This window comes from Mandrillus leucophaeus, unplaced genomic scaffold (genome assembly GCF_000951045.1).
Source record: "Mandrillus leucophaeus isolate KB7577 unplaced genomic scaffold, Mleu.le_1.0 Scaffold29, whole genome shotgun sequence".
In the NCBI taxonomy this organism is placed as follows: Eukaryota; Metazoa; Chordata; class Mammalia; order Primates; family Cercopithecidae; genus Mandrillus; species Mandrillus leucophaeus.
Window position 1 is genome coordinate 1212400 of NW_012103031.1, and position 27866 is coordinate 1240265.

The 27866-nt window shown below is 42.5% G+C and overlaps 1 protein-coding gene across 1 annotated transcript; it reads left to right on the plus strand.

Annotated features, from left to right (window-relative positions):
* The first annotated feature begins 43 nt into the window (after positions 1-43).
* Positions 44-27866, plus strand: TRIM4 (tripartite motif containing 4). The gene is given in 8 exon segments (XM_011985737.1): positions 44-635; positions 2873-2891; positions 2894-2934; positions 9921-10016; positions 10786-11016; positions 16039-16061; positions 16323-16420; positions 26005-27866. Coding segments are annotated over 8 exon segments (1485 nt in total). The 5' UTR covers positions 44-242; the 3' UTR covers positions 26589-27866.

Here is a 27866-nt window from a genome sequence, read left to right on the forward strand (position 1 = left end):
GGCCAACCCTCGCGCGCTTCCGGCGCGGAGACCCAGTAGCTTCCGGTCTTGCGCGCTCAGGCCGGGCAATGTGCGCGCGTTGCTTTTGGGTCCTGAACCCCGGAAGAGACACTGCGCAGTACCCTCTTACGTGAGGCGGTGGCGGTGGTTCGGGAGTCGTCTGGTCTCCCCGCGGCCGTTCGCAGCTTGCTGGCCTCTCCCTCGCCTCACGTCGGACTGCGGCTCCGCGGCAGGGAAGCAGCATGGAAGCTGAGGACCTCCAGGAGGAGTTGACGTGCCCCATCTGCCTGGAGTATTTCCAGGACCCGGTGTCCATCGAGTGCGGCCACAACTTTTGCCGCGGCTGCCTGCACCGCAGTTGGGCGCCGGGCGGAGGCCCGTTCCCCTGCCCCGAATGCCGGCACCCATCGGCGCCCGCTGCGCTGCGACCCAACTGGGCCCTGGCCAGGCTGACGGAGAAGACGCGGCGCCGGCGCCTGGGCCCCGTGCCCCCAGGCCTTTGCAGCCGCCACTGGGAGCCGCTGCGGCTCTTCTGCGAGGACGACCAGCGACCCGTGTGCCTAGTATGCAGGGAGTCCCAGGAGCACCAGACCCACGCCATGGCGCCCATCGACGAGGCCTTCGAGAGCTACCGGGTGAGCTGGCTGTCGCGGTGACGATGACGGGGCTGCCAGTATTGCCCAATAAAGTTTACTTAATTCTCCTGAAAGAGCCACGAAGTGGCCGTCATTCCTATTGGATGGCATGAAAAGCCCCTGAAACTCAGAGAAGTTAAGCAACACACAAATTTCAGAGCTGGGGTTAAAACTGGAATGAGAGGAGGGGAGGTGCAAATCCCTCAGCAATCATTGTGCAGAATTTTCAAGAAACTGGCCCTTGGGGAGCTCCGAATAAAGAAAAACATACTGAGAGGGTGTATGCCGCTGCTGTCCAATAGAAACCACATATGTAATTTAAAATCTTTCTAGTAAGATAAGGAAACGAGGTGACATTAATTTTAATAATATATTTTATTTAATCTGATTACCCCAAATATTCAAAGTTGGGATGAAAATTATCAATGAGTTTTTTTTTTTTTTTTTTTTTTTGAGACTGGAGTCTCAACTTTGTTGCCCAGGCTGGAGCACAGTGGTGCGATCTTGGCTCACTGCTGCATCTGCCTCCGGGTTTCAAGCAATTCTCCTGTCTCAGCCTCCCGAGTAGCTGGGATTAGAGGCACACTCCACCACACCCGGTTAATTTTTGTTTTTTTAGTAGAGAGGGGTTTCACCATGTTGGCCAGGCTGATCTCGAACTCCTGACCTCAAGTGATCCGCCCGGCTTGGCCTCCCATAGTGCTGAGATTATAGGTGTAAGCCACTGTGCCCGGCCTCAATGAGATATTTTATACTCCTTTTTCATAATAGGCCTGAAATTGGTCTGTATTTTACGTTTTCAACACATAGCAGTTTGGAATATCCACATTTCAAGTGCTTGTATGGCTAAATGGATACTGCATTGGACTGTGCCTGTCTGTATCTGTGAATGTCATAGACAACTGATGATTTGGGAAAAGCCTGGCTTGTAATGATGAGCCTGGCTTATTACTAGCTTCGTTCATCAGTTGGGAAAATCATGTAACATTTGAATTTGGGGATTATCTGTCCTATCTATCTCATGGGTTAAGAAGCTTCAGTTAAATAAGTCACTTTACCTTACTCTGCTTCAGCCATACTGGCTTTCTTGCTTTTGTTTCAAGTCTGTTCTCTTTCTCTACCCACATCTATCCTTTAGATCCTTTTAGCTTTTAGCTCGAAGACCTTCCCTGATCATCCTTTCCAGAGTAGCCCCACCCCCTCCCATTACTGATGGTGTAACTCCAGTGGTCTCCAGCAGAATTGATATGCAGTAAGTACATGAACACACGAATTTATTTATTTATTTTATTATTATTGTTTTTGAGACGGAGTTTCGCTCTTGTTACCCAGGCTGGAGTGCAGTGGTGTGATCTCAACTCACTGCAACCTCTGCCTCCCAGGTTCAAGTGATTCTCCTGCCTCAGCCTCCCGAGTAGCTGGGATTACAGGCACCCGCCACCATGCCCGGCTAATTTTGTATTTTTAGTAAAGATGGGGTTTCACTATGTTGGTCAGGCTGGTCTCAAACTCCTGACCTCAGGTGATCCACCCACCTTGGCCTCCCGAAGTGCTGGGATTATAGGCGTGAGCCACCTTGCCTGGCCAAACACATGAATTTAATGACATAGTGAAAATGTTTGGAAACTGTAAAATACTGTACAGTTGTACCAGCTGATTATGAACAGGAAACATGCAGAGCTGGACTAGAAAGTGTACCTTCATTCCTTTACTCAGTGACCTTTATTGATGCTTACTATTTGCCAAACATTGTTTTAGCATCTGGACATAAATGGATGAGAAAGACGTGGGCCTTATAAAGAACTTAAGTGTGTAGAACATTAATTTCAGTGTGTGTGAGAGTTGCTGAAGTATTTACCAAGTGTACAGAAGGTCTGAGGTCAGAGTGATCACTGAGGAGTGAGGAAAGGCTCCACTGAGGAGTTGAATGTGTTAGCTCTTGAAGGATGAGTAGAGGTAGGAGAGAGGGTATTTCAGGCCAAAGAAACACCATATTCCAAATGTGGTGGAGTGGAATAGCATGTGATGTGTGAGAGGACTGGAGGTTGCTCAGTACTTCTGGAGCATGGAGCATGGGAGGGAGGATGGTGGGCCGCCAGCTTGAAGAAAAAGGCAGGGCCTTATCACGAAGGATCTTGTTTGCTATAGTAAAAAGATTGAACTTTCTCTTTCAGGCAATGGGGAGTTATTAAAGGGTTTTAAGGCAGGGAATGATATGATCAGTTTTTTTGTTTTAGTCAGATAACTTTGACATCCACGAAGACTAATTAGGCTGCTGTTGTACCATTTTAAGCAGGAGGTAATAAGGACCTGAATTAGTTCGGGGCAGGGATGATGGAGAGGGAGGGATGGAGTGATTATGAGCTAGAGTCGAATGACTTGGTGATCAGTTAGACTTGGTGGGTGCGAGAGAGAGAGGAGTCTTGGATGGTAGTCCAGGTTTCTGCTTCAGATGGCAGGTAGATGACTGTCAGGTTAACCGAGTTCAGGTACACAGGAGGAAGCATAGTCTTAGGACAGAAGATCCCATGCTCGTTGTGGAATGTACTGAGTGTAAAATAACTGTGACAGGAAGTCCAAGGAAGAGGGACAGGAGGTGGGGTGCCTTGGAGGCTAGAGATAATATTTTAGAATCCTCAGCCTATTCTTGAAGTCATGGAAGAAGTAAGAAGATGAGATTCTCCTAGGGGGACCACATAGAGGGTAAAAAAAAAGGCACAAAGAGAAGCTTGGGAAACACCATTGGTTAGTAGCCAGCAAAAGACATAGAGAGGACCCATCAGATAAATGGAAGGGAAAATATACTTGTGGGTGGTGGCTGAGGGAAATATAAGTGTATGGGTATGAAAGGGGAACACAGCCCTTAAATCTTCCATCTTCAGCAATAATAGCTATCAGTTGTTCATTACTTCTTATGTACCAGCCACAGTTCTAAGCATTTTTCATATTGTAATTCTTTAATCCTCATAGACATCCTGTTAGGTGGATTCTGTTATCCCCTTTTTGAAGATGAGGCAACTATGCCACAGAGATGTGAGGTTACATGCCCCCAAGGTCACAGAGCTAGGAAATGGCTACGCTTGAACTGAGGTCCTCTAACCCCCTAATCCTTTACACTTTTCACTCTGCCACAACTAATCTGAGAAGTCTTCTTAGAAGAGATGGGATTTCAGGATTAAATACAAGGCCCAACAGGACAGGAGTGGATGGGTAAGGGTTACACTGGGATGAGCTGAATGTCACAAGATTGACTGGGTAGGTGTTCAGGAGCCAGGTCACTGGGCAGAATTCCCTAATACCCACCCATCTCTCTATCATCCTCTGCTTAGTCACTGCCCTATTCAACCACCTTTCATTCCATCCCCACCCCAAGTTAGTTAGAAAAACATACACTGCCCCTGGATAAAGCTGCCCTATTTCCAAGCATCCCATTCTCAGCATATACTCAGATGGATGGACTATGTTTTAAAAGTTGGACAGCTGGAAGTTTCCTAAATCCATGGAAAATATCCCCATCCTATACCCGTTTTGATGAGGGGAGAAAAAGAGAAGGAGAAATAGCTTCATAAATCTCTGGATGCAAATGGTTTGCATGGAAAAGGCCTCTAAGCGCAGCTCTTTTTTCCTTCATGCCTGACTCTAGGAGCTAATCCCTCCATTCTGTTAATTAATTTAAGATGTTTCTTGAGCACTGGTTTTGTGTCAGATGCTGTGGCACTGCACCAGAGGCAGCGCTGGGAATCCAGTGGTGAACAAGACAGGTAAAGGCTTTCCATGGAGCTCACAGTCCAGTTGGGCTGAGGGTGGGAGGTAGACGACAGACAGACAAATAAATGAAATAATCACAGATGGTGATGGCCTGCTGGGAAAGAAAAAGAAAGTGCCATCCCAGGCCAGGCGCGGTGGCTCACGCCTGTAATCCCAGCACTTTGGGAGGCTGAGGCACAAGGATCACTTGAGGTCAGGAGTTTGAGACCAGCCTGGCAAACATGGTGAAGCCCTGTCTTTACTAAAAATACAAAAATCAGCTAGGTGCGGCGGTGGTTGCCTGTAATCCCAGCTAGTCGGGAGGCTGAGGCAGGAGAATTGCTTGAATCCGGGAGGCAGAGGTTGCAGTGAGCTGAGATCATGTCACTGCACTTCAGCCTGGGTAACAAAGCAAGACTCTATCTCAAAAAAAAAAAAAAAAAAAAACCAAAAAGAAAGTGCTATGCCAAAGGGTTTCAATCAGGTGAGCAGTCTTCTCTCAGGAGGTGACATTGCAGCTGAAACTTGCTGGATGCGGAGTCTGCCGTCTGAGGAACCGTGGGAAGAGGCCCTGAGGCTGGGGAGAGCTGGATATGTTTATGGGACAGGAAGAAGGTCTTTGCACCTGGAGGACCAGGAGCAAGGGGAAAGGTGGCATGAGATGTGACACGAGATGTAGGCAGTGGTCAGCTTATGTTGGGCCACAATGAAGTGTTCAAATTTTCTTGGTGAAGAGGAAAGCCAGTGAAGAATCTTGAGCAGGAGAGTGACAATATCTGATTATTTTTTAGAAAAGTTATTCTAAGACCAGGTGTGGTGGCTCATGCCTGTGATCCCAGCACTTTGGGAGGCAGAGGCAGGAGGATCATTTGAGTCCAGGAGTTCAAGACCAGCCTAGGCAACTGTGAGATCCCATCTCTACAAAAAATACAAAAATTAGCTGGATGTGGTGATGCACATCTGTTAGTCCCAGCTACTCGGGAGGCTGAGGCTAGAGGATCGCTTGCACTCAGGAGTTTGAGGCTGCAGTGAGCTATAATGGTGTCACTGCAGCTGCCTTGTGGATATTGTATGAGAGAAGGACATGACTGTAAGTAGGGAGAGCAGTCGGGAGGTTATTGTAATTCAGACAAAAGACAATGGTGACTTAAGCTAGTGGTGGCAGTGGGGTTGGCACGCAGGTAGAGTTGAGGTGTATTTCCGAGGTAGACCTACCAGCTTGGATCGATTGCAAAAGTTACAGTGACTGAAATTCATAGAACTCAGGAGCTGGGATGATATTTAAGAGACATTTAGTCCAGTTGTCTTCATTTCATAGGTAAGGAAGCTTTGATCCAGGAAATAAGTGAGGCTGACTTGCTCACAGACGTACAGCTGGTTTGAAGGTCTAGAGTGAAACTAAGATCTTTGGAAGTTTAATGTTGTCTGAGCTACATGATCACAAGTCAGTAAATGTCTTCATTCTATAAAAGTATGCTCTTTTATTATACTTGTGTTTTCATATAGGTACAATTTTCTGGTGCTAAATGAAGAGAAAATGGTTTTTAAAAAAATATTATATTTATTTATTTATTTATTTATTTATTTATTTATTTATTTATTTTTCTGAGATAGAGTCTCACTCTGTTGCCCAGACTGGAGTGCAGTGGCGCGATCTCGGCTCATTGCAACCTCCACCTCCTGGATTCAAGCGATTTTCCTGCCTCAGCTTCCTGAGTAGCTGGGATTACAGGCGTGTGCCACCATGCCCGGCTAATTTTTTTTTGTATTTTTAATAGAGATGGGGTTTCACCATGTTGGTCAGGCTACTGTGGAACTCCTGACCTCGTGATCTGCCCACCTTGGCCTCCCAAAGTGCTGGGATTCCAGGCGTGAGTCACCACGCCTGGCTGAGAAAGTGATTTTTAAAATTTCTGGTATTTCTAACCCAGATTGAAATGCTTGGTGTTGCACTCCTGCCACCTCCTGGCAGTTTCTGTTGTTGCAGGGAAGGTGTTTTGTAATTTCCCCCAAGGTTGTCAAGTTAACTCTCTCATATGAGAGAATTCATGCATAATGACTTGTTAAGTCTTTTTAAGACATAGAAAATCTCTATTTAGTAGATTATTATTTTTTCATTATCAAGCAAAAGTGAAAACTTTCAAAAAAGCTTGGTCCTATTTGAAGGAGCTAATATATATATCATTACAAACCTCATAACATCAAATTTGACAGTGACCACAAAGTGGCAGTTTTAATTGAATAAAGAAGTGAAATTATATGAGAGAGTAGCAGGGTTATGTGCCTATTAAAGCTAACCACTAGAGATAGTAAATGGTTTATATAATGTTAAGAAACATCATGGTAGAAACAAAATAGCACAGATGGTATTGTGCCATTTAGCAGAACTGTATAAATCCCTTTTATAATTTAATTTTATGTTTTCCTATTTCATTTTACCATGAAAATTTCAAGCATACATCAAAGTTGGAAGAATTTTGTAATAACACCAGTGTACCCACATCTATATTCTACCATTAACATTTGACTGTTTTATCACACCGCTGTCCATTTTTCTGTATCTCTGAATACATCAATTCTTATCTTATCTTGTTTTGATGCCTTTAAAATTCAATTGCAAACAAAATACTTTAGCAGGTATATCATTAATCAGATTTAACATTTGTTTATTTATTTTTTTTAATATGTGGAGTCTCATTCTGTTATGTAGGCTGGAGTGCAGTGGTATGATCTCGGCTCACTGCAGCCTTTGCCTCTGGGTTCAAGCTATTCTCATGCCTCAGCCTCCCAAGTAGCTGGATTACAGACTTGTGCCACCACACCTGGCTATTTCTTTTGTATTTTAGTAAAGACAGGATTTTACCATGTTGGCCAGGCTGATCTCGAACTCTTGGCCTCAAGCGATCCACCTGCCTTGGCCTCCCAAAATGCTGGGGTGAGTCATTGCGCCTGGTCTATGGTATTTTTTGAGGTAAAATTTAATACAGTGAAAAACACAAATCTTAGTTGTACATTTGCTGAGTTTTGACAAATGCCCTTCTCAAGATAAAGGATATTACCATCCAGAGAATTCCTTCATGCCCTTTCCCAGTTATTCTCTTCCCCCTTCCCCTACCAGGGCAACCACCATTCTGATTTTTTTTTCAAACACAAATTAGGTTTTGCCTGTTCCGGAACTTCATATAAATGGAATTCCATTGTCTGTATTCTTGTGTAGGATCCTTTTGCTCAGCATATTGATTTTGAGATTCATCCATTTTGTATAGGTTGGTGCAAATGCAATTGCGGTTTTTGCTATTATTTATCCACCTTCCTATCAGTGAATACCTGGGCTGTTTCCAGCTTCTAGCTATTGTGAATAAAGCTGCAATGAATATTTGCAGTGAATATTCTTGTACAGGTCTATTTATGGGTACATGTTTTCCTTTTTCCTGGATCTAGGAGTAGAATTGCTGTATCCTAGGATTAATGTACGTTTAGTTTTACGCCAAACCTTTTTCCAAAATGGTGGTAGCATTTCATTTGCCTACTGATGTTGTGTAAGAGTTCCAGTTGCTCCATATCCTTGCCAACTTTGATGTTATCAGCCTTGTCAGTTATTTAACTTGATTTTAATCATTGTCCCTTGTAAATGATTGGATGAAAAGTTATACCTATGAGTAAGAGTTAGTTTTCTAGGGAACAATTTAAAAAGTTGTACAGATTATTTTTTAGTTCTCGTTATTTCTTGTTTTTTCTTTTAGTTTTATTTACATTTTTAAAATTTTATTTTAACATATATTCAGACTTACAGAAAGTTGTCCCAGGCCACCCTCCAGCATTTGACACTATTCCCTAGTTTTGTAGTTTAAATGATCTCTTCCTTCGGCATAGGAGAAACCATTCTCTCTTGGTTTTTCACCAACTGCTCACCTTAGCTTCTTTGCAGGATTTTATTCTCTGCATACGGCTTAAATGCAGTTGTTGCCTTGATCCTCTTACTCTATAGAATCTTACTGGCTGATTTTACACTCACTCGAGGCTCTAGCTGCCACCTGGGCTTTAATCCCGAAATCTGCTTCTGCAGCATACATCTCCTTCCCAACTCTAATTGCTAACATACCCACTTGGATGTCCTATAGGCATCTCAGACTCGATTTATTTAGGTGAAATTTATTTTCCTTCCTCCCATTTACACACTGCTCATCTTCCTATATTTTCTAATTTGATAAATAACCTACAGTCCATCCAGTTACTTAAACCAGAACCGAGGGGCTAAATCTGGACCTTTTCCTCCTGCAGCCATTTGGTCATCAGTTCCTGTGGGTTTTTCTCTTGTGTGTTTCTCTAACCTTTCTGCTTCCATCTCTGCACTCGCAGCTGGCATTCTGCTATTATTGGGTGCTGCCCCTCAGCCCAATTTGTCAATGTTGATTGACTTGCTTTAGTTTTTAATAACTTACTTGGGTTTTTGAATTACAAAAATGGCATATGCCACTTGTAGAAATTAAAGCAAAAATGTATGAAATTTCTAGTACCCCACCTCCAAATTTGTAAGCGATTCTTTTTCCTTGGAAATCACCAATGTTAATACTTGGGTATAAATCCTTCCAGATTTCCCTTGCCTTCACATACAAATACGCACACATAGATAAACACATATGCGCATACACACATTTATTCTTTTCAAAACAGAATTATATGATACATATTGTCTTACGGCTTGCTTTCAACTTATTGTGTATTTCATGTCAATATATAGACAGCTACCTGAAATTGATGCAAAGTATCAATATAGCATAATTTATTTAATAATTCCTAATTAGTGGATAATGAATAATGCTATAGTGACCATTTCTTTACATATTGGTTTTTTTTGCTAGTGTTGTGTTGCATAGATTATTAGAAGTAGCATTTTACACATTTAAAATTTTGTTAAATCCTGCCAGTTGTCTATCAAAAAATGGCACCTTTTTGATCTCCTGTGGTGCCAGAGGCCTTCTCCCTGCCAGTAGTAGACATTTGCTAATCTAACAGTTTTTATTTTTGCCAACTTACCAGGAAAACTCAATATAGTGTTGTGATGATTTCAGACCAGAATAATTCTTATCATAGGCCTGTGTGACCATCTTCAGTATTTTCTCAATCTCATTCTCTGTTTTGATTAGGTGACTTTTAGCTCTTAAAAAATGAAGTTGCCAGGCATGGTGACTCATGCCTGTAATCCCAGCACTTTGGGAGGCTGAGGTGGGAGGATCTGTTGAGCCCAGGAGTTCGAGACCAACCTGGGCGACATAGGGAGACTTTGTCTCTACGAAACATAAAAAAATTAGTTGGACCTGATGGAGCATGCCTGTAGTCCCAGCTATTTGGGAGGCTGAGGTGGGTGGATCACTTGAGCTCAGGAGGCTGAGGCTACAGTAAGCCGTGATCAGGCCACTGCAGTCCAACCTGGGTGACAAAGTGAGATTTTGTCTCAAAAAAAAAAAAAAAAAAGAAAAAAGAAGAAGATGATGGTTGAAGAGATGTTTTCTTACCCGTGTGTGTTTCTGCTGGCAGGAGAAACTTCTTAAATCTCAGCGTAACCTCGTGTCCAAAATGAAGAAAGTCATGCATTTACAGGATGTAGAAGTGAAGAACGCTACACAGTGGAAGGTAATAGCAGAAGTGGTTGGATATTTCTTGCTCCTGAGGTCCTTTTGGTCTGGGACATTTCTTGCTCCTGAGGTCCTTTTAGTCATGGGGTTATGCAGTTCACATAGGGTCTTGGATGCCTCAGAAACTCTGTTTCCTCTATATAGTGACTGAAAGAAGAACTTTCTGGGTGTCAGTTCAGTTGTCAGGCCCCTTATAGATTCAGGGATAGGAGAGGAAGTAGCTGTCCCTGCTGCTAGTGGCTTTTGGTGATATGAGTTCCACACACTTCATCCCCATCTCTCTACTTTAAGGTAGCACCCCTCTCCTTCCTACTTTTTCCTAAATATACTCCCTAGGTTGGAGTTGGTTTGGGCCCATGGCATTGTGGAAGGAAGCAGATGAATGGACTTTGCTTTCGGGGAGGCCAGTTGTAGTTGGGAGGTACGCATGTGCACACACACACACTCATACTCCTAAAGATTTAACAAAACTCAATGAGTGTTCTGAGGGCTAAACTAAGTAGTAGATGTGCAAGTTTGTTTTAGTTTAAAACTTGTCAGTAGTAGAGACTGAAATGTTAGGAAGAATGAGTGAATACTATAATGACTAGTACAGAGCTATCAAGTAAGTATAAATAAAGGAGTAATGGAAATTTTAGGGGAGTGGACAGGAGCTTTTCAAGAGGGGTTGCTTAGGATTGACTGTGGATTACTGGGGAATTGTGTAAGGAATTTAGTAGCTGAGGTCAGGCAGGAAAAAAGAGTGAACAAATCTCATGTGGCCTTAGGATAAGATAAAGAGTCAGCGAATGAGAATCAGCACAGAGTTTTCAAAGCTGCACAACTTCCTGGTTGAAGAAGAGGACCTGTTTCTTCAGAGACTAAACAAAGAAGAAGAAGAGTCAAAGAAGAAGCTGAATGAGAACACGTTAAAACTCAATCAAATGATCGCTTCATTGAAGAAGCTCATCTTAGAGGTGGGGGAGAAGAGCCAGGCCCCCACCCTGGAGCTGCTTCAGGTGAGACAGTTACGGGCGGGGATGATCTCGTCTTCACTAACTGAACTCCCTCTTGTCTTTAGAGCTGAATATCCTTCCTGGTGAGTGGGTTTCATAGACATGTCTTATCTCTTGCTAGTTCTGTAATGTCACACAACCAAAAAGCCAAAGATTCACCATTCAAAGGAAATTAATGTGAAACTTAGGTAGGCTGAGCTCAGGTCATATGAGATAAGTTGATTCACATGGTCTCACAGTTCATCTAGGATCTGAGACTTAGCACATGTAAGACTTTTTCATTCATCTTATGTGTACATTTATAATTCTTTATTTAAACGATAAAACAAAGCAAGCATAAAACTCCCAAGTACATAATCGTGTCAATAGTGAAGAGACGCTTATGTTTCTCGCTTGTTTTTAATCATTACAATCACAGCTTGATAAAACTTTGTTCTTATCCCTATATTTTGAGTGGTACTTTCATTTAAATAATTTCCAATGTCTAGCAACCTTTAAAAGATTGTAATTCTAACTCAGCACTTAAGTCTGGGTCTTTAGGCCAGTTTGTTATCAAAAGCCCCTCCTTTGAGTTGATCTTTACCTTTATATCCTCTGTAGTTCTGAAGTGTCCTTATAGCTTCTTTTAGTTTTTGGCTAAGGTCCTACATTTGTGACTTTGTTTTTTCTTTTTGCTGAAATAATTCATGCTGAGTCTTGGATGCCTCAGAACCTCTCTCTCCTCCATTTCATGTGAATGAAGATGAAAGGATCTCTAAAAGGTGTTCTCAAGAACATTTTCTGTCTACCATTACTATTTTTTTTTTTCATAAGGAAGAGACAACATTCTCTTCTACTCTTAAGGAATTCAGAAACCTGGACCCACCCTCTAGTTATTATCAATAAGAAATTGCTAGCTAGGTTTTATGTGATAGATATAACCTAACATTTAATATTAAGTGTAATGACTTCCAAGAATTATGTAAAAGTTTTACAACATGCTTAAGCAATGAAGTTCCTAGTACATATCCGAATGTGTGTCATAAAAGAATCTCTGAAATAACACATTTAAAATACAGGCTTAACGTCTACTTAGAATCTGAAACCTCTAAGATACGTGTGAACCAGCAGAATGCTTACAAAAAGTTGTATCAGAAACAGAAATGCAGAGTTAGGGAAACGATTAAAAAAGATGAAACTGGGGCTGGATGCAGTGGCTCACGCCCGTAATCCCAACACTTTGGGAGGTTGAAGTGGGCGGATCACCTGAGGTCAGGAGTTTGAGACCAGACTGGCCAACATGGCGAAACCCTCTCTACTGAAAATTAGCTGGGGGCGGTGGCACATGCCTGTAATCTTAGCTACTTGGGAGGCTGAGGTAGGAGAATCGCTTGAACCCGGGAGACAGAGATTGCAGTGAGCTGATATTGTGCCTCTGCACTCCAGCTTGGGCCACAGAGCGAGACTCCATACCAAAAAAACAAAACAAAACAAACAGATGAAACTGGAACATAGAATCTCAGAGCCTGAGAGAACTTACTGTACTTATCTATCTATCCATCCATCCATTTTAAAAATTGATTTCCTTCACTTTTACCCCATGACCCACTTCTAATGTACATCTTCCACATTTTACCTGTTTCTTTCTCCAGTGATGACTACCTGGGTTGCCTCCAACACCATCACCACTACAAATAATGCTGCAGTGAAACCATTAATATCTGCTCTTTATTGTTTATTTTTATTTATTTTATTTAGGTTTTGAGACAGGGTCTTGCTTTGTTGCTCAGACTGGAGTGCAGTGGTGTGCTCATAGCTCACTGCACCCTCAAGCTGCTGGGCTCAAGTAATTTTTCCGCTTAGATCTCCCAAAGTGTTGGAGGATTACAGGTGTGATCCACTGCCCCCAGCTGTTTTTTTTAAATTGGTCCTTGGGTTTCTTCTCTAGCTGTTTTCTCAACTTCTTGAGTTGGAATGCTTGGCTCATTTATATTTACCCTTTTGTTTGCTGGTAAATTTATTTAAGTTATACTCTTACCTTTAAGTATTGCTCTGTATTCCACAGATTTTGACAAGTTGTCCTATTTATTGTCATAATAAAATAAACATTAAAACACATTTTAAGGCCAGGTGCAGTGGCACACACCTGTAATCCCAGCATTTTGGGAAGCTGAGGTGGGAGGATATCCTGAGCTCAGGAGTTTGCACTAGCCTGGGCAGCTTAGCAAGACCTTGCCTCTATTTAAAAAAAAAAAAAAAAAAAAAGGATGACACCCGTGGAGAAAAATGTATAAATCATAAGCTTGACAGATTATCACAAAGTGACCACTCATGTAACTACTATCCAAGTGAAAAAAATAGAACATACATAGCATTCTAGAAGCTTCCTCATGTCACCAGTCGGTACTTCTTCCCTTCTCCTCAAAGGGTAGCCTCCCTCTGGACTTCTCAGACTCTTGTTTTTTTTTTACCTTTTTTTTTTTTTTTTTTTTTTTTTTTGAGATGGAGTGTTGCTATGTTGCCAAGGCTGGAGTGCAGTGGAGCGATTTCGGCTCACTGCAACCTCTGCCTCCCGGGTTCAAGTGATTCTGCTGGGATTTGCAGGCGTGTGCCACCACACCTGGCTAATTTTTGTATTTTTGGTAGAGACGGGGTTTTGCCACGTTGGCCAGACTGGTCTCGAACTCCTGACCTCGAGGGATCTGCCTGCCTTGGCTTCGCAAAGTGCTGGGATTGCACGTGTGAGCCACCACGGCTGGCACTTGTGCTTATTTTTGAGTGAGTATGTTTCAGGATGCTCTATTTTGTACTGGCTTCTTTTGCTCACATTACGTTTGTGAGATGAATCCATGCAGTAGGTATTTGTTTTCATTGCTATACACCAGTGTTTTGAATCAGGGTGATTTTGTTCCCTCCGAGGGCAAAATCTGATATTATATAGAGACATTTTTGGTTGTCACTACTCAAGAGTGGTTACTACCAGCATCTCTTGTGTGTAGGATGCTGCCAAACATTCTGTAATGCACAGGACATGCCTGCCTTCAACTCCCAGCAAAGACTTATCCAGCCCAAAATGTCAGTAGTGCCTGCTGTGTAGTACTGTCGTATTCCATTTTATTAATATACCAAAGCATATTATTCATTTTTCTTTTGAGGAAAATTTGGATGATTTATGTTTCTGTTGTTATTAAAACACAGGGATATGTGAGAACATATCTTTTTGGGTGCACATTTGTATACATTTCTATTAGTTGTATACCTGTAAGAACAATTCCTGGTCATAGGACATATATGTGTGTTCCGCTTTAGTAGATGATTCCAAACCATTTTCAAACTGGTAGAAAGTGATTGTTCCGGTTTACACTATTGTTACCACTGTGTAAAGTTAGAGTTCCAGTTGCTCTGTATCCTCACCAATACTTAGATTTGTCAGTTCTTTAATTTTAGCCATCCTGAAAGGTGCAAAATGTCATCTTCTGCCCTCAGTCGGCACCCCTTTCCTCTTCCTAAAGGTATATGGATATATGTGTGTGTGTGTGTGTGTGTGTGTGTGTGTATATATATATAAAGCTATTTTCTTTCTTTTTTCTTTTTTTTTTAAAATTTTTTTAGACAGGGTCTTGCTTGCTCTGTAACCCAGGCTGGAGTGCAGTGGTACCATCTTGGCTTACTGCAACTTCCGTCCCCCAGGTTCAAGCATTTCTTGTGCTTCAGCCTCCCGAGTAGCTGGGATTACAGACACCCGCCATCACGCCTATCTAATTTTTGTATTTTTAGTAGAGATGGGGTTTCATCTTGTTGGCCAGACTGGTCTTGAACTCCTGACCTCAAGTGATACCCCCACCTCAGCCTCCCAAAGTGCTGGGATTACAGGCGTGAGCCACTGCACCCATCTAGATAAAGCTATTTTCCTGATAACTAGTGAGATTGAGCACTTTTCCTGTGGTAATTAACCTTTTTCTTTTTTTTAAATGAACAATTTAGGTTTACAAAAAAGTTAAGAAGATGGGACAGAGTTCCCACATACCCCTTCCCCCAGTTTCCCCTATCGTCAACATCTAGCGTTAATACGGTTCATTTGTTACAATTAATGAACCAGTGATACTGTTTCCTAACTAGAGTTCATAGGTTATTTCCATTTCCTCAGTTTTTACCTAGTGTTCATTTTCCAGAACCGCGCCTAGGATACCAGATGACATTTGGTTGCCATTGTCTCTCCTTAGGTGCCTCTTGGTTGTGACATTTGCTGAGACTTTTCTGGTTTTTGATGATCTTGACAGTTTTGAGGAGTGCTGGTCAGGTATTTTGTAGGATGCCTCCCTGTTGGAATTTGTCTGTTTTTCTCTTGATTAGGCTGAGTTACAAGTTTTTGGAGGAGCTCTATTTTTTAAGTACATGTTGCCATTGGTTACCTGATATGTTACTTAGAATTTTTGCATCTATGTCTTTAAGTAAAATGGGTCTATATATATTTTTTTCTACTATTTCATTTCATGGCTTAAGGAACAAGATTATAATAGTCTCTGAAAAATCAGTTGGGAAAATTTCTGTTTTTCTCTTTTCTGCTACAACTTAGGGTATTTTCAGTTCCATAAAGTTTAGTAAAATTCACCTGTAGAAAACATTCTTTGGATTTGGACATGATAAAATATCCCTTGCGATTATAATTTAAAAGCCATCTTGTAAAACAACGGGAAGGAGAAGAGCGGAAGCTCAAAGCTGGAGCTGCTGAGGACCTACCAAAAGGCAGGCAAAGGAGCAGGCTCTGTGATTGAGACTAGTTGGGGAGGCCGGCGGGAAGCCAGGAGCCAGTTCATGTTATGGTGCCAAAGGAGAAAGAGTAGGGGCACGGGCAGCATTGTCGAATAGTGCAGAGGGGCCACGTGAAAGAAAGGACCAGATTCTGTCAATCCGTTGGCTTTGGCAGCAGGAGATCATATGTGACGTGAGCAAAAGCAACTGTCAGAAAATACCTGCTCACACAGTTGTGTCCTAGGTCTCCAGGAGAAGGTTCGTAACTTGCTTATGTCTTCCTTCTTTTCACAGAATCCAAAAGAAGTGTTGACCAGGTATGTGCTCCTGTTCTCTTATGGGGACCTGGGTGGCATGGTAAAGATACAGGCTGAGCAGAAGGGAAACAAGGCCTAGGCTCCATAGGTCAGTCTGGACACACCCTAAGAGGGGATCTGAGGAAAAATTCTCCCGATTGCTTCTGCGAGGAGGAATGGGAACAAAAGCCATCTGAACTTTGGGCTAAGAACGTTTGACTGGGAGTGGGGGTCCTGGCTACCCTAGTTGTCCCCTAAGAGCAGTCTTCTCTACCTTCTTAGGAGTGAGATCCAGGATATGAATTATTCTCTTGAAGCTGTAAAGGTGAAGACAGTGTGCCAGATACCATTGATGAAGGAAATGCTAAAGCAGTTCCAAGGTGAGCAGAATTTCTAGGAGGACTTGGGGCTCCTTAGGAATCTTTCAAGTAAGAGAATAAAGAGAGAAGTCTGAAGAGGAAAGAGGAAACAACATGCAGCTAATAGAGTGTCAGGAAAGGTGGTTAATAAGTGGGTGTACACTTCATTCAAGAAACATTTATTTAACACACCGTTATGAGGTGCTAGGGATACAAAAAGAAAGAGACCTGTTCACTTCTTCATGAGTTCATAAGCACATTGGAGACACACACACACGGCACTCACTGTAATATAGTAGGAGCCAGTGTTTGCTGGCAGGAGGAGTAAAATGTTATAGAAGTCCAGAGGAAGGGCTGTGTTGAGGGTGAGATGGGAAAGTTTTCACAGCAGAGGTGACAGTTTTGAGATTTGAGGGATTAGTAGGAGTTTGGCAGGTGGAAAACAGGGATGACTGTTTCAAGCAGAGGCAGCAGCATGAGCTAAGGTGTGGAGAAAATGGAGGGGTGGGTATCCAATGAGGCTAAAGAGCAAGGTGTATTTTGAGGAAAGATAGAGGTTGAGGTTGAGAAGAGTGTAAGACAGACTGAAAATAAACCCATTGGATCTCCAGGGACACACCAAGGCGTGCATGTACATGCTCTTGAAGCTGTGCTGGCGATTCTCGTGCACATGTTTGATTAAGAACCATGTTGTAGGCCGGGCATGGTGGTGCATGCCTGTAATCCCAGCACTTTGGGAGGTCAAGGCAGGTGGATCATTTGAGGTCAGGAGTTGGAGACCAGCCTGGCCAACAGTCAAATATTATCATGCATGCAAAAAGAGAGGAAAGCAGTGACCCATAATAGAGGAAAATAATCAACTGAAACTGACCTAGAATTGACACAGATGTTAGAATAAGCATGGAAGGACATTAAAACATTTATTATGAGTGTATTCTGTAAAGAGGTATATAGAGACCAGATCAAAGTTTTAAAGATGAAAAATGTGGTGATTAAGGTGAAGAATGCACTGGATGGGATTAATAGTTGATTAAATATTACAAAAGAAGAAATTGGTGAACTTGAAGACAGCAATGGAAACTACAAAAAATGAAACATACACGGAATAAAAGAATTTACAAAAACACAAAGAGCATCAGTGACCTGTGGGACAACTTTATGCAGCCTTATTATCTATGGTGATTGGAGTCCCTGAAAGAGAGGAGTGGGGATGGGGATGGAATAGGAAAAATACTTTAAAAAATAATGACCAAAGATTTTCTGAATATAATAAAAACTAAGTCCACAGATCCAAGATGCTCAACAAACCCTAAGTATGAGAAATATGAAGAAAAATACGCCAAGGCTCATCATAACTTGCTTGAAACCAGTGGTAAAAAGAAAATCTTAAATGCGACCAGGAGAAAGGACAGTTACTTGCAGTGGAACAAAGGCAAAGTTGACATTACACTTCTCATTGGAAACAATGCAAGTGAGCAAACTCTTTAAAGTCCTGAAAGAAAAAACTGTTAACCTAGAGTTCTAGAACTGGCAAAAAATATCCTTCAGAAACAAAGGTGCAATAAATAAGTTTTGAGATAAACTAAAGCTTAAAAGAAAGAGTTTACAGCAGACTGACACTTCAAGAAATGTTAAAGGAAGTCCTTCAGACAGAAGGAAAATGCCAGATGGAAATCTCTCTACACAAAGGAATGAAAGAGCACCAGAAATGGTAATGACATGAATAAATATATGTTATTGTCATTATTTATTCCTTTAAAAAGGAATTGCAATGGTAAGTTTATATGTCAACTTGACTGGGCCACAGAGTGCCCAGATATTGGTCAAAAATTATTTTGGGTGTTTTTGTGAGGGTGATTTTGGATAAGATTAGCATTTAAGTCAGTAGGCCTGTGTAGATGGCCCTTCATAATGTGGGTGAGCCTCATCTAATCAGTTGAAGGCTTGAATAGAAAAAAAGACTGACCTTTCCCTGAGCAAGATGGAGTTCTACAGCATACTGCCTTGGACTTCACCTGCAGCATTGGCTCTTCCTGCCTAATGGCCTTCAAACTGGAACACTGGCTCTATCTGGGTCTTGAGCCTGCCAACTCACACAGCAGATTTGGACTTGTCGGTAGCAATGATCACATAAGCCGGTTCCTTGTATTAAATCTCATGCACTGGCTGGGTGTGGTGGCTCACATCTGTAATCCCAGTGCTTTGGGAGGCTGAGTTAGGAGGATTGCTTGAGGCCAGGAGTTCGAGGCCAGCCTGGGCAACATAGACCGTGTCTCTACAAAAAATAAAATAATTAGCTGAGTGTGTGCCTGTAGTCCCAGTTACTTGGGAGGCCACAGCAGGAGGATGGCTTAAGCCCAGGAGGTTGAGGCCGCAGTGAGCTGTGATTGCACCACTGCACTCCTGGGCGACAGCGAGACCCCATCTCAAAACCCAGAAAACTCATAGGTGCACACATGCACGTGTGCACACACACACCCACCCACCACACACAGACACACACATATATATCCTTTTGGTTTTGTTCCTTTGGAGAACCCTGATTAATAATAATTGAGTATTTCAATAGACAAAAAATGATGTATTTTGGAGTTTATAACATATTTAAAAGTAAAATGCATGACAGTGGTGTGAAGATTGGGAGAGGAGAGATGAAAGTGTACTATGATACAGTTCTTATATGTGAAGTGGTGTAATATCACTTGAAGGGAGACTAATAAAAAGGTGTATACTGGTGCCAGTCCCCTACTGACTTCATTAAGGATGGCACCATGTCTAAAAGGCCGAAGGAGATCTGGAATAGTGAATGAGACATGGGGTTTATTGAAGACCTACATGCAGGGCAGTCTAGGAATGGCTGGCTGGACAGGAAAACAAACCACTACTATTTGTAAAAAGCATGCAGGTGATACATAGCATTTTCATTTAGCAGTCTCCACCTGGGACCCTCCATTTTACCAAAAAGAAAGGGCCTCGATTCCCTGTATAGCCTCTGCTTCCAAGGAATGGACTAGGAGTTCACATGGCCTTTATAGATAAGGAGTGCATTTCTGGATTGGCCACTCCTGGATTCCTTACCTCAGAACTCTGAACACACAGTCTTCTTAGACCGTGGGATTATTCTCAGGGGATGCTGGAGTTACTGCTGTCAGGTGTGTCTGCCATACACTGCAGTCCAGCATACCCTCGAATGGCCCCCACATTCTTACCACGTCATTCTCTGCAACTTCCCTGGGGCAAGGTACGTGCAGGAGCATTGCTGCCAGATGCTGCAGCAGCATTAGAAACTACAGCAACAAAAGACAATGACAAGCATAGTCCAATCATCCTCTACAGAAAGCTTTTCCAAGCACTTGGAAGTTGATAAGATAGAGATTCTATAGCTGAAATATGGGTTTCTAGGGTTCACATAGCCCCGGTTATAATGTGAAAGTAATAGGGATATATACACAACATTTGATTTTAATTAACGTGCAACTTCCACCCGGGGCAGCAGTTAAGGTATCCAGGACCATGCGATTTTACACAGTTGCCCAGTGAGAAGAGTAATGGCATGGCGCAGGTATCCTTGAAGGCTGCAGCCATATGTTTAGTGAGGTCTCCAACTTGCAGCTCTGTGCCTGTTGTTGCCACTTGGGGGCAAAAATGACCAAGGGGTAGAACCACCAGAATGCACACTTCTGGAAGCGCCTGGCTTTTACACTCTCCCAGTTCGTAGGACTGGTGTCTCAATGGGACACAATGTGTCCAGCAGGTGAGGACGACCCCAGGTGCACCTACCAGCCCAGTTATAGGGTAAGTAAGGCCAGCCGTGGTTGCCATCTACCCATAGCCATCCCCAAGGGGAGAGCATGGGCCCCCACATGGAGACAGTCACTGTGCCACCCTAGCCACATGTTATTGGCTATTTGAAGGGACTGGTTGCATTGCTATGGGGATAGCCATCCATATTATGGGTTTAGCTTGTGACATGTTATTATCATGCCTTTCAGTACGTAAGGGTGCGTGACGTACTACCTGTGTCTGCACTCTTGTTACTCACCCTTGTCCATCGTGTTCAGCATACCCCACAGCTGGGGTAGCATTAACCTTCTCCCATACTAGGTGGGAAATATGTCATCTTGTCTCATCGATGGTGGGAAACTCACTGCATAATGTGGTGGTGGTGCTGAAGGGAAGTGGGTGAGGCTCATCATGCCGACTATAGACATGACTCCAAGTGCTCAAGTTAGCAGCGTGGATGTGCCATGGCAGGTCCATTGTGGAGGAGAGGGGCAGCTCTCTGCAGACCCAATAGTCTGTTGTGTTCTGGAAAGAGGTCACCGTGTGCACCCAGCTGGTGAAGCGGTTTGCTGCACCCTATCTATGGGCAACAGGTGAGATGTTTAGTGGGTACAAGAAAGGGGAAGCCATTTAGTAAGACACAGGAAGTTGTGTCATTCTGAGAGCACCACCCCTGGCAATGGCCTGGCGCCTGGTTTATAATACCAAGTGAATTGGGACCTCTGTGATGCTTTGCAAGCGGCCAGAGTAAGACAGTGGGGGGCATTATAATGTTCTATGAGAGGATGATTGTCCCCTTGCACAAGGAAGACTGGGATTCGTTATTTTAGAAGTACAGGGGGTTGGGGAGTAGGATGTAAAATAGGTGTGACCTGTGTATTCTATTCTCGGCCCTTCCCCCATAGAGTGCAAGAACCGACCTGAGAAATCTTTTCTTCTTTTTGTTTTTAGTTGCCATATAATAATTGTACATATTTATGAGGTACTGTGTGATGTTTCAGTACTTGTATACAATGCGTAATGATCGAATCAGGTAATTAGCATATTCATCACCTCAAACATTTACCATTATCTGCGTCGGGAACATTCAAAATCCATTTCCACTAACTGGGAGAGTGTAAAATCCCAGGGAGGGTGGATTGACTCTCTCCCACTCTGTCTGAACTTATTTCCCAGCTTCACCAATTTCAGAGCAGTATAATCCTGCATTGTGGTGTTCTGCCTTCTTTCAGGTGCAGGCAAGTCTTCTAGGGCTACCCGCTGTGGGTGTGGTTGGTCTTCTTTTATCTTGGTGGTGACCATCAGACATGCTGAGAGGATGAGAACCTCAATGGACTCATCCCAGTCCTCATCCTCCTCGCCACTAGATCTCTCCACGGGGTCCCAGGACTTAGGGTCCCAGGACAATTTAGTCATGATAGTTCTAACTCCATGTGGCAGTCAGTGACCCTTCAAACAGGTTACGCAACAAACCAGTGTCTCCATTTTGTCATCCTGTTCCCACAGGTGGGACAATAAGTTCTCCAACACTTCAGCCTGAGCTAGTATCTCTCTAGTTGCGGCTCATCTTGTAACTGGTGAACCCTTGCCTGTGCCGCAAGGTCAGCCTTGGGGGCTGTTCTAAGCAGTCAGGAGCGGTCAGCCAACTGCAGCTGCCACAGCTTGGGCATTTGACTTTCCCTTAGTTGGATCTACCCCCTGCAGCAGTTCTTCCAGATCTTTTGGCATTTCGGGGATATCTCCATACTCACCTGGTGGGCCCCACCCATCAAGGATAGTGGCTATCAGGCCCCCCATACATGTAGACAGCCAGCCCAGGATTTCCCTTGTGGATTTCTCCTCCGCTAATCCCATTGTCTTGGCACTCAAGTGGAATTTTCTCCGACCTCCTGCTGGGCTAATTGTGCTAGACCCCTATTGATTTCAGTAGGGATGGCACTGTGTCTGAGAAGTGGAAGAAACCTGGAGCCAGTGAATGAGACACAGGGTTTATTGAGGACTTATATGCTGGGTGGTCCAGGAGCAGTGGGCTGGACATGAAAACCAATTACTACTGTTTGTAAAAAGCATGCAGATTATATAGCATTTTCACTTAGCAGCCTCCTCCTAACAACCTCCATTTAACCCGGAACAAAGGGCCTTGATCCTCTGTACAGCCTGCATTCCAAGAATGGGCCAGAGGTTCAGATGTTCAGATGTCCTTCCTAGATAAGGAGCAGATCTCTGGGTTGGCCACTCCCACTTTCCTTAGCTTGGAAGTCTGAACACACATTCTACTTAGACCATAGGGTCATTGTCAGGGTATGCTTGAGTTATTGCTGTCAGGCGCATCTGCCATATGATTTTTAAACCACTAAAATAAGAGAATTGTAGCTAATCAATAAAGGAAATAAAGTGAAATTATAAAAAATGGTTAATAAAAAATAAGGCAGAAAAAGAAGAAAAGAGCATATAGGGCAAATAGAAAACAGCAAAATAATAGATACAAGTCTTATACTGATAATCACATTAACTATAAATGGTCTGAATGCTCTAATCAAAAGGCAGAAGTTGGATTGGCTAAAAAAAAAAAAAAGCAAGACCCAACTGTATACTGGAAAAGAAACACATTAAATATGAAGAACTATATATGTTTAAAGCAAAAGAATGGAAAAAGATATGTTAATAGATCTGGAGTGGGTATATTAGTGTCAAAGATTTCTGAGCAAAGGATATTACCAGAGATAAAGAATGTTATATCCTAATGATAAAGGGGTCAGTTTGTCAAGAGGATGTAAGTTCTAAACATTTATGCACTTAACAGTGCTTCAACTGTATTAAGCAAAAACTAATAGAGTTGCAAGGGGAAATAGACAAATTCACAATTACTTTTGAAGTTTTCAATAACTTCTTTAATTTTTAGAGTAGGCAGTAAATCAACAGGGATATAGTAGACTTGAATAACATTATCAATCAACTTGATCCCATTATTTATAGAACAGTCTACCCAACAGATATGTACTACATATTTTTTTCAGTGTACGTGAAACATTTTCCAAGATAGACTAAACTGGCTGTAAAGCAAGTGTCAAATTCAAAGGATTCAATTCATACAGAGTATGTTCTCTGATCACAATGGAATTGATAGAAATCGGTATCAAAATATCCTTGGAACCCCCCCCCCCCAAATGTCAAGAATCTAAATAATAGACTTTTTAGTAACCCTTGAATTAAAGAAGAAATCAAAAGGCAAATTAGGAAGTCGTTTGAATGGAATGAAAAGGAAAAGACCACATACCAGAATTTGTGGGATGCAGCTAAAGCAATACTTAAAAAAAGTGTATAGTGCTATATTGGAAAGAAGAAACTTCTCAAATCAGTGACCTCAGCTTCCACCTTAAACACTAGAGAAAGAGGAACAAGTAAAGCCCAAAGTAAACAGAAGAATGGAAATAATAAAAAATCAGAGCAGAAGTCATTGCAGTAAAATACAGAAAGCCAACAGAAACCAATGAAACCAAAAGCTGGTCCTTTGAGAATTTCAGTAAAATTGATACACCTTTAATCAAAGTGATCAGAAAAAAAGAAAACACATTTATGTCAGAAAAGAAAAATGTGACATCGTTACAGATTCTACAGATATTAAAAAGATAATAGAATATCAGGAGCAACTTTTGCCAATAAACTTGACAACGCAGATGAAATGGACGAAGTCCTTAAAAGACAAATTACAAAAACTGACTCATGAAGATAGAGATAACTGGAGTAATCTTATTTCTATGAAAGAAATTGCTGTTAGAAACCTTCCAAATGGCGTTCGTTTTTCCTTTTCTTTCTCTCTCTCGCCTTCTTTCTTTCTTTTTTCTTTGTTTTTGACAGTCTTGCTCTGTCACCCAGGCTGGGGTGCAGTGGTGCAGTGGTGCAGTCTTAGCTTACTGCAACCTCCACCTCCCAGGTTCAAGCGATTCTGTTGCCTCAGCCTCCTGAGTAGCTGGGACTACAGGTGCATGCTATCATGCCTGGCTAATTTTTGTATTTTTTTTTTTTTTTAGTAGAGATGGGACTTCACCATGTTGGTCAGGCTGGTCTTGAACTCCTGACCTCATAATCTGCTGCCTTGGCCTCCCAAAGCGTTGGAATTATAGGCGTGAGCCACCGCGCCTGGCCCCCAGATGGCTTTCTTGGTGAAACATTTCACCAAATATTTAAGAAATAAATGCCAGTTCTTCAAGAACTCTTACTGAAAACTGACGAAGAGGGAATATTTCCCAATTCTTTCTGTGAGGCCTGTATTACCGTGATGCCTAAATCCGACAAAGACGTTACAAGAGAAAAGAATTATAGATCAATGTTTCTCATGAACATAGATACCTAAATTCTAAGAAAACTTTAGCAAATTGAATCCAACAATATATTAAAAGGATAATATGTATTAATCACAACGAATTTATATATCCTTTGGTATACAAAAAGGATAATGTATAATAATCACAATATATGAGATTTATCCCAGAAAAGCGTAGTTGGTTTAGTATTTGAAAATCGATGTAATTTATATCATTAAAGTAAAAAAAAAAAAAAAAAAAGGAAAACCATGTGATTGTCTCAGTTGAAGCAGGAAAAGCATTTGTCAAACTCTAGCATACATTCCTGATTTTTAAGAAAAGTCCTCAAACTCAAGAGACATGGAGAGTCGGAGGGAAGGGAATTTGGAGGCAGGGAGGCCAGGGAGGACGTTGTTAACACATTGAGTGATGCTGGAGATTGGAGTAAAAGCAGTGGCAATGGGAGTGGAGGGGAGGAAAAGAACCTGAGTGACAAATTTCAAAGGTAGAATTGATAGGACTTGGTGACTGACTAGCTGTTGAGGGTTAGAGGAAAAGGAGTCGCAAATAAAGATTTCACAGCATGGTGTTCAGGTGGAGGTGACTCTGACACCTTAGAGAACGTAGAAGGCAAGATAGCTGCATGTGAAGTGGATTAGTCCCGAGATTATAGAAGGGGGAGTAAGTAAGATAATTAGCTCAGTTTTGAATGATTGGGGAGATTTGTAGAGATGTCCCATAAACAACTGGAACCCCTGAAGAGACCTCGATTTTCTGTCCTATGTGACACCTGTGTGTATCTAGCCAAAGAACCAGCTAGTCAGCAGCTTTGGTTCTAGTTTTGATTCAGCATGTGAGAATTTGTTAATATCTCTCCAAATTTTAGGCTGATTGTGAAAACTTGGATCATGAAATAATTAGATCCCCAGTTTCTAGAGGTTAGTTTTTTTCTTTTTTTTTAGATAGAATCTTGTTCTGTCACCCAGGCTGGAGTACAGTGGCATGATCTCAGCTCACTGCAACCTCCGCCTCCTGGGTTCAAGTGAGTCTCCTGCCTCAGCCTCCCGAGTAGCTGGGATTACAGGTGCCCACCATCACACCGGGCCAGTTTTTTTTTTTTGATATTTTCAATAGAGACAGGGTTTCGCCACATTGGCCAGGCTGATCTCAAACTCGTGACCTCAAGGAATCTCCCCGCCTCAGCCTCCCAAAGTGCTGGGATTACAAACATGAGTCACTGCGCCCGGCCTAGGGCTTAGTCTTTTAGAGCAGAAGGGAAATGAGGACTTCAGGTTGCTAAAGGCCATGCTGTGGCCTGCTAGGCCTGGCTGAGGATCAGTTGGGCAGCAGTGAGGAGTCATGAGTGCTTGTTGGGAGGAGCAAGATGAAACTGATACTGGAAGAGATGGACATTTCTGGGGAAGGGTTGATGATAAGCTGCTGCGCTACTTATCTCAGCTCTCATTTTCCCCACAGTGGCTGTAAACTTACTTATCTCAGCTCTCATTTTCCCCACAGTGGCTGTAAACCTAGCTGAAGACACAGCTCATCCTAAACTCGTCTTCTCCCAGGAAGGGAGATACGTGAAAAATACAGCATCAGCCAGTTCTTGGCCAGTGTTTTCTACAGCATGGAACTACTTCGCTGGATGGAGAAATCCTCAGAAGACCGCTTATGTAGAGAGATTTCAGCACTTACCCTGTGTTCTGGGAAAAAACGTTTTCACCTCAGGGAAACATTACTGGGAAGTTGAGAGAAGAGATAGTCTGGAGGTTGCCGTTGGGGTGTGTCGGGAGGATGTCATGGGAATTACTGATCGTTCAACAATGTCCCCAGATGTGGGCATCTGGGCAATTTATTGGAGTGCTGCTGGCTATTGGCCCTTGACAGGCTTCCCTGGAACTCCCACCCAGCAAGAGCCAGCTCTCCACCGAGTGGGGGTTTACCTGGATCGTGGGACTGGGAATGTCTCCTTCTACAGCGCTGTGGACGGAGTGCACCTGCACACCTTTGCTTGTTCTTCTGTCTCACGCCTCCGGCCATTTTTTTGGTTGAGTCCATTAGCATCTTTAGTCATTCCACCAGTGACTGACAGGAAATGAGGCTTTTCTTCCCCTGACCAAAACTCCTTCCCTGTGGTCCAGCTCAGGGACACACATCCCCGGGCCCTCTTCTGCCCTTCATGTCTCTATCCTGGATCGTCCATCTTCTGGGTCTCCCTAATGGAACCATTTGGTATCTGCCCTTTGTGTGCTTCACAAGAGGCAGTCCCGTGGGAGGTGGTTCTGGCCAATGGAGATGGGACAGGAAATTTTCCAAGGTGCTTTTGGGAAATCTTTTTGTAGGTTTTAAAGAGATGTGCGGGGAAGACATATGGATGTTAGCAGCCATATTGGAACTCAGAACACAGGAATGGTGGAAAGGTAGAAGAAACATAGTTTTTGTTGCCATTGTGAAATTGTTGAAATTTCCTTAATCCTGAGCTTCTTATATGAGATAATTATGCCCTTATTGTCTAAGACAATTTTAGTTGTATTTGGTTACTTGCAGCCTGAAGTACCCTAACTGGCACTAAAGGGACATAGTGTGAACATCCCACAGTATAGGCTTATGTTTGTGAAATTTGACAAAGGCATAGAAGAATCTTTTTCTATCCAGTCAGGCCTGTTCTTTCCAGTAAGTACTGATTCCCCCACTTTTCTGTCTTAGAAAATTGTGGGAATCCCCCCTCACTCTGCCCATGTTGCATTCTCTCTCTTCCCAACCATGTCTCTGCCCTCAGCTATTAACTGTACTGTGTATTTGTCAAGTTCCTATATTGTATGTACGGGGTTATTCATGTCATCATGAGAATGTTGGAACGCTTGTTAAGTACTTACCTTTTGCTAGCCTCTTCATATGCTGTTGCATATGATTCTCATCACAACTCAGTGAGATGGAAAGTAAAATCCTATTTGTACAAGTGAGAAAACCGAACTCTTTAGAGTAACTAGCTCAGTATTGGCTAACTGGTAAATGGCAGTGTTGGGACTGAAATCCAGATTTGTCTGAGATGAAAGCCCATGCTCTTATCTACTCTCCGTTTATTCGGAATCATTTATTGGATATTGATCTTTGTTTCAGGTTTTGATTTTGTTACATGTTTTTTATACTGTGTGTATTTTCCTCACTCTACCCTTCTGCTCTAGATTGTCTGGACTCAGGAGATTGTAGCAGTTACTGGATAGTTATTTTTAAGATAATGATTGCTTTTCTCTGTTCATATAAGTCATGTGTACTTACTGCAGAAAGTTTGTAAGATACAAAAAGTATAAAAATTAAAGTAATGCACTACTAACATTTTATTTTCTCCCAGATTTTCAATAAAGACTTTCAGGCAG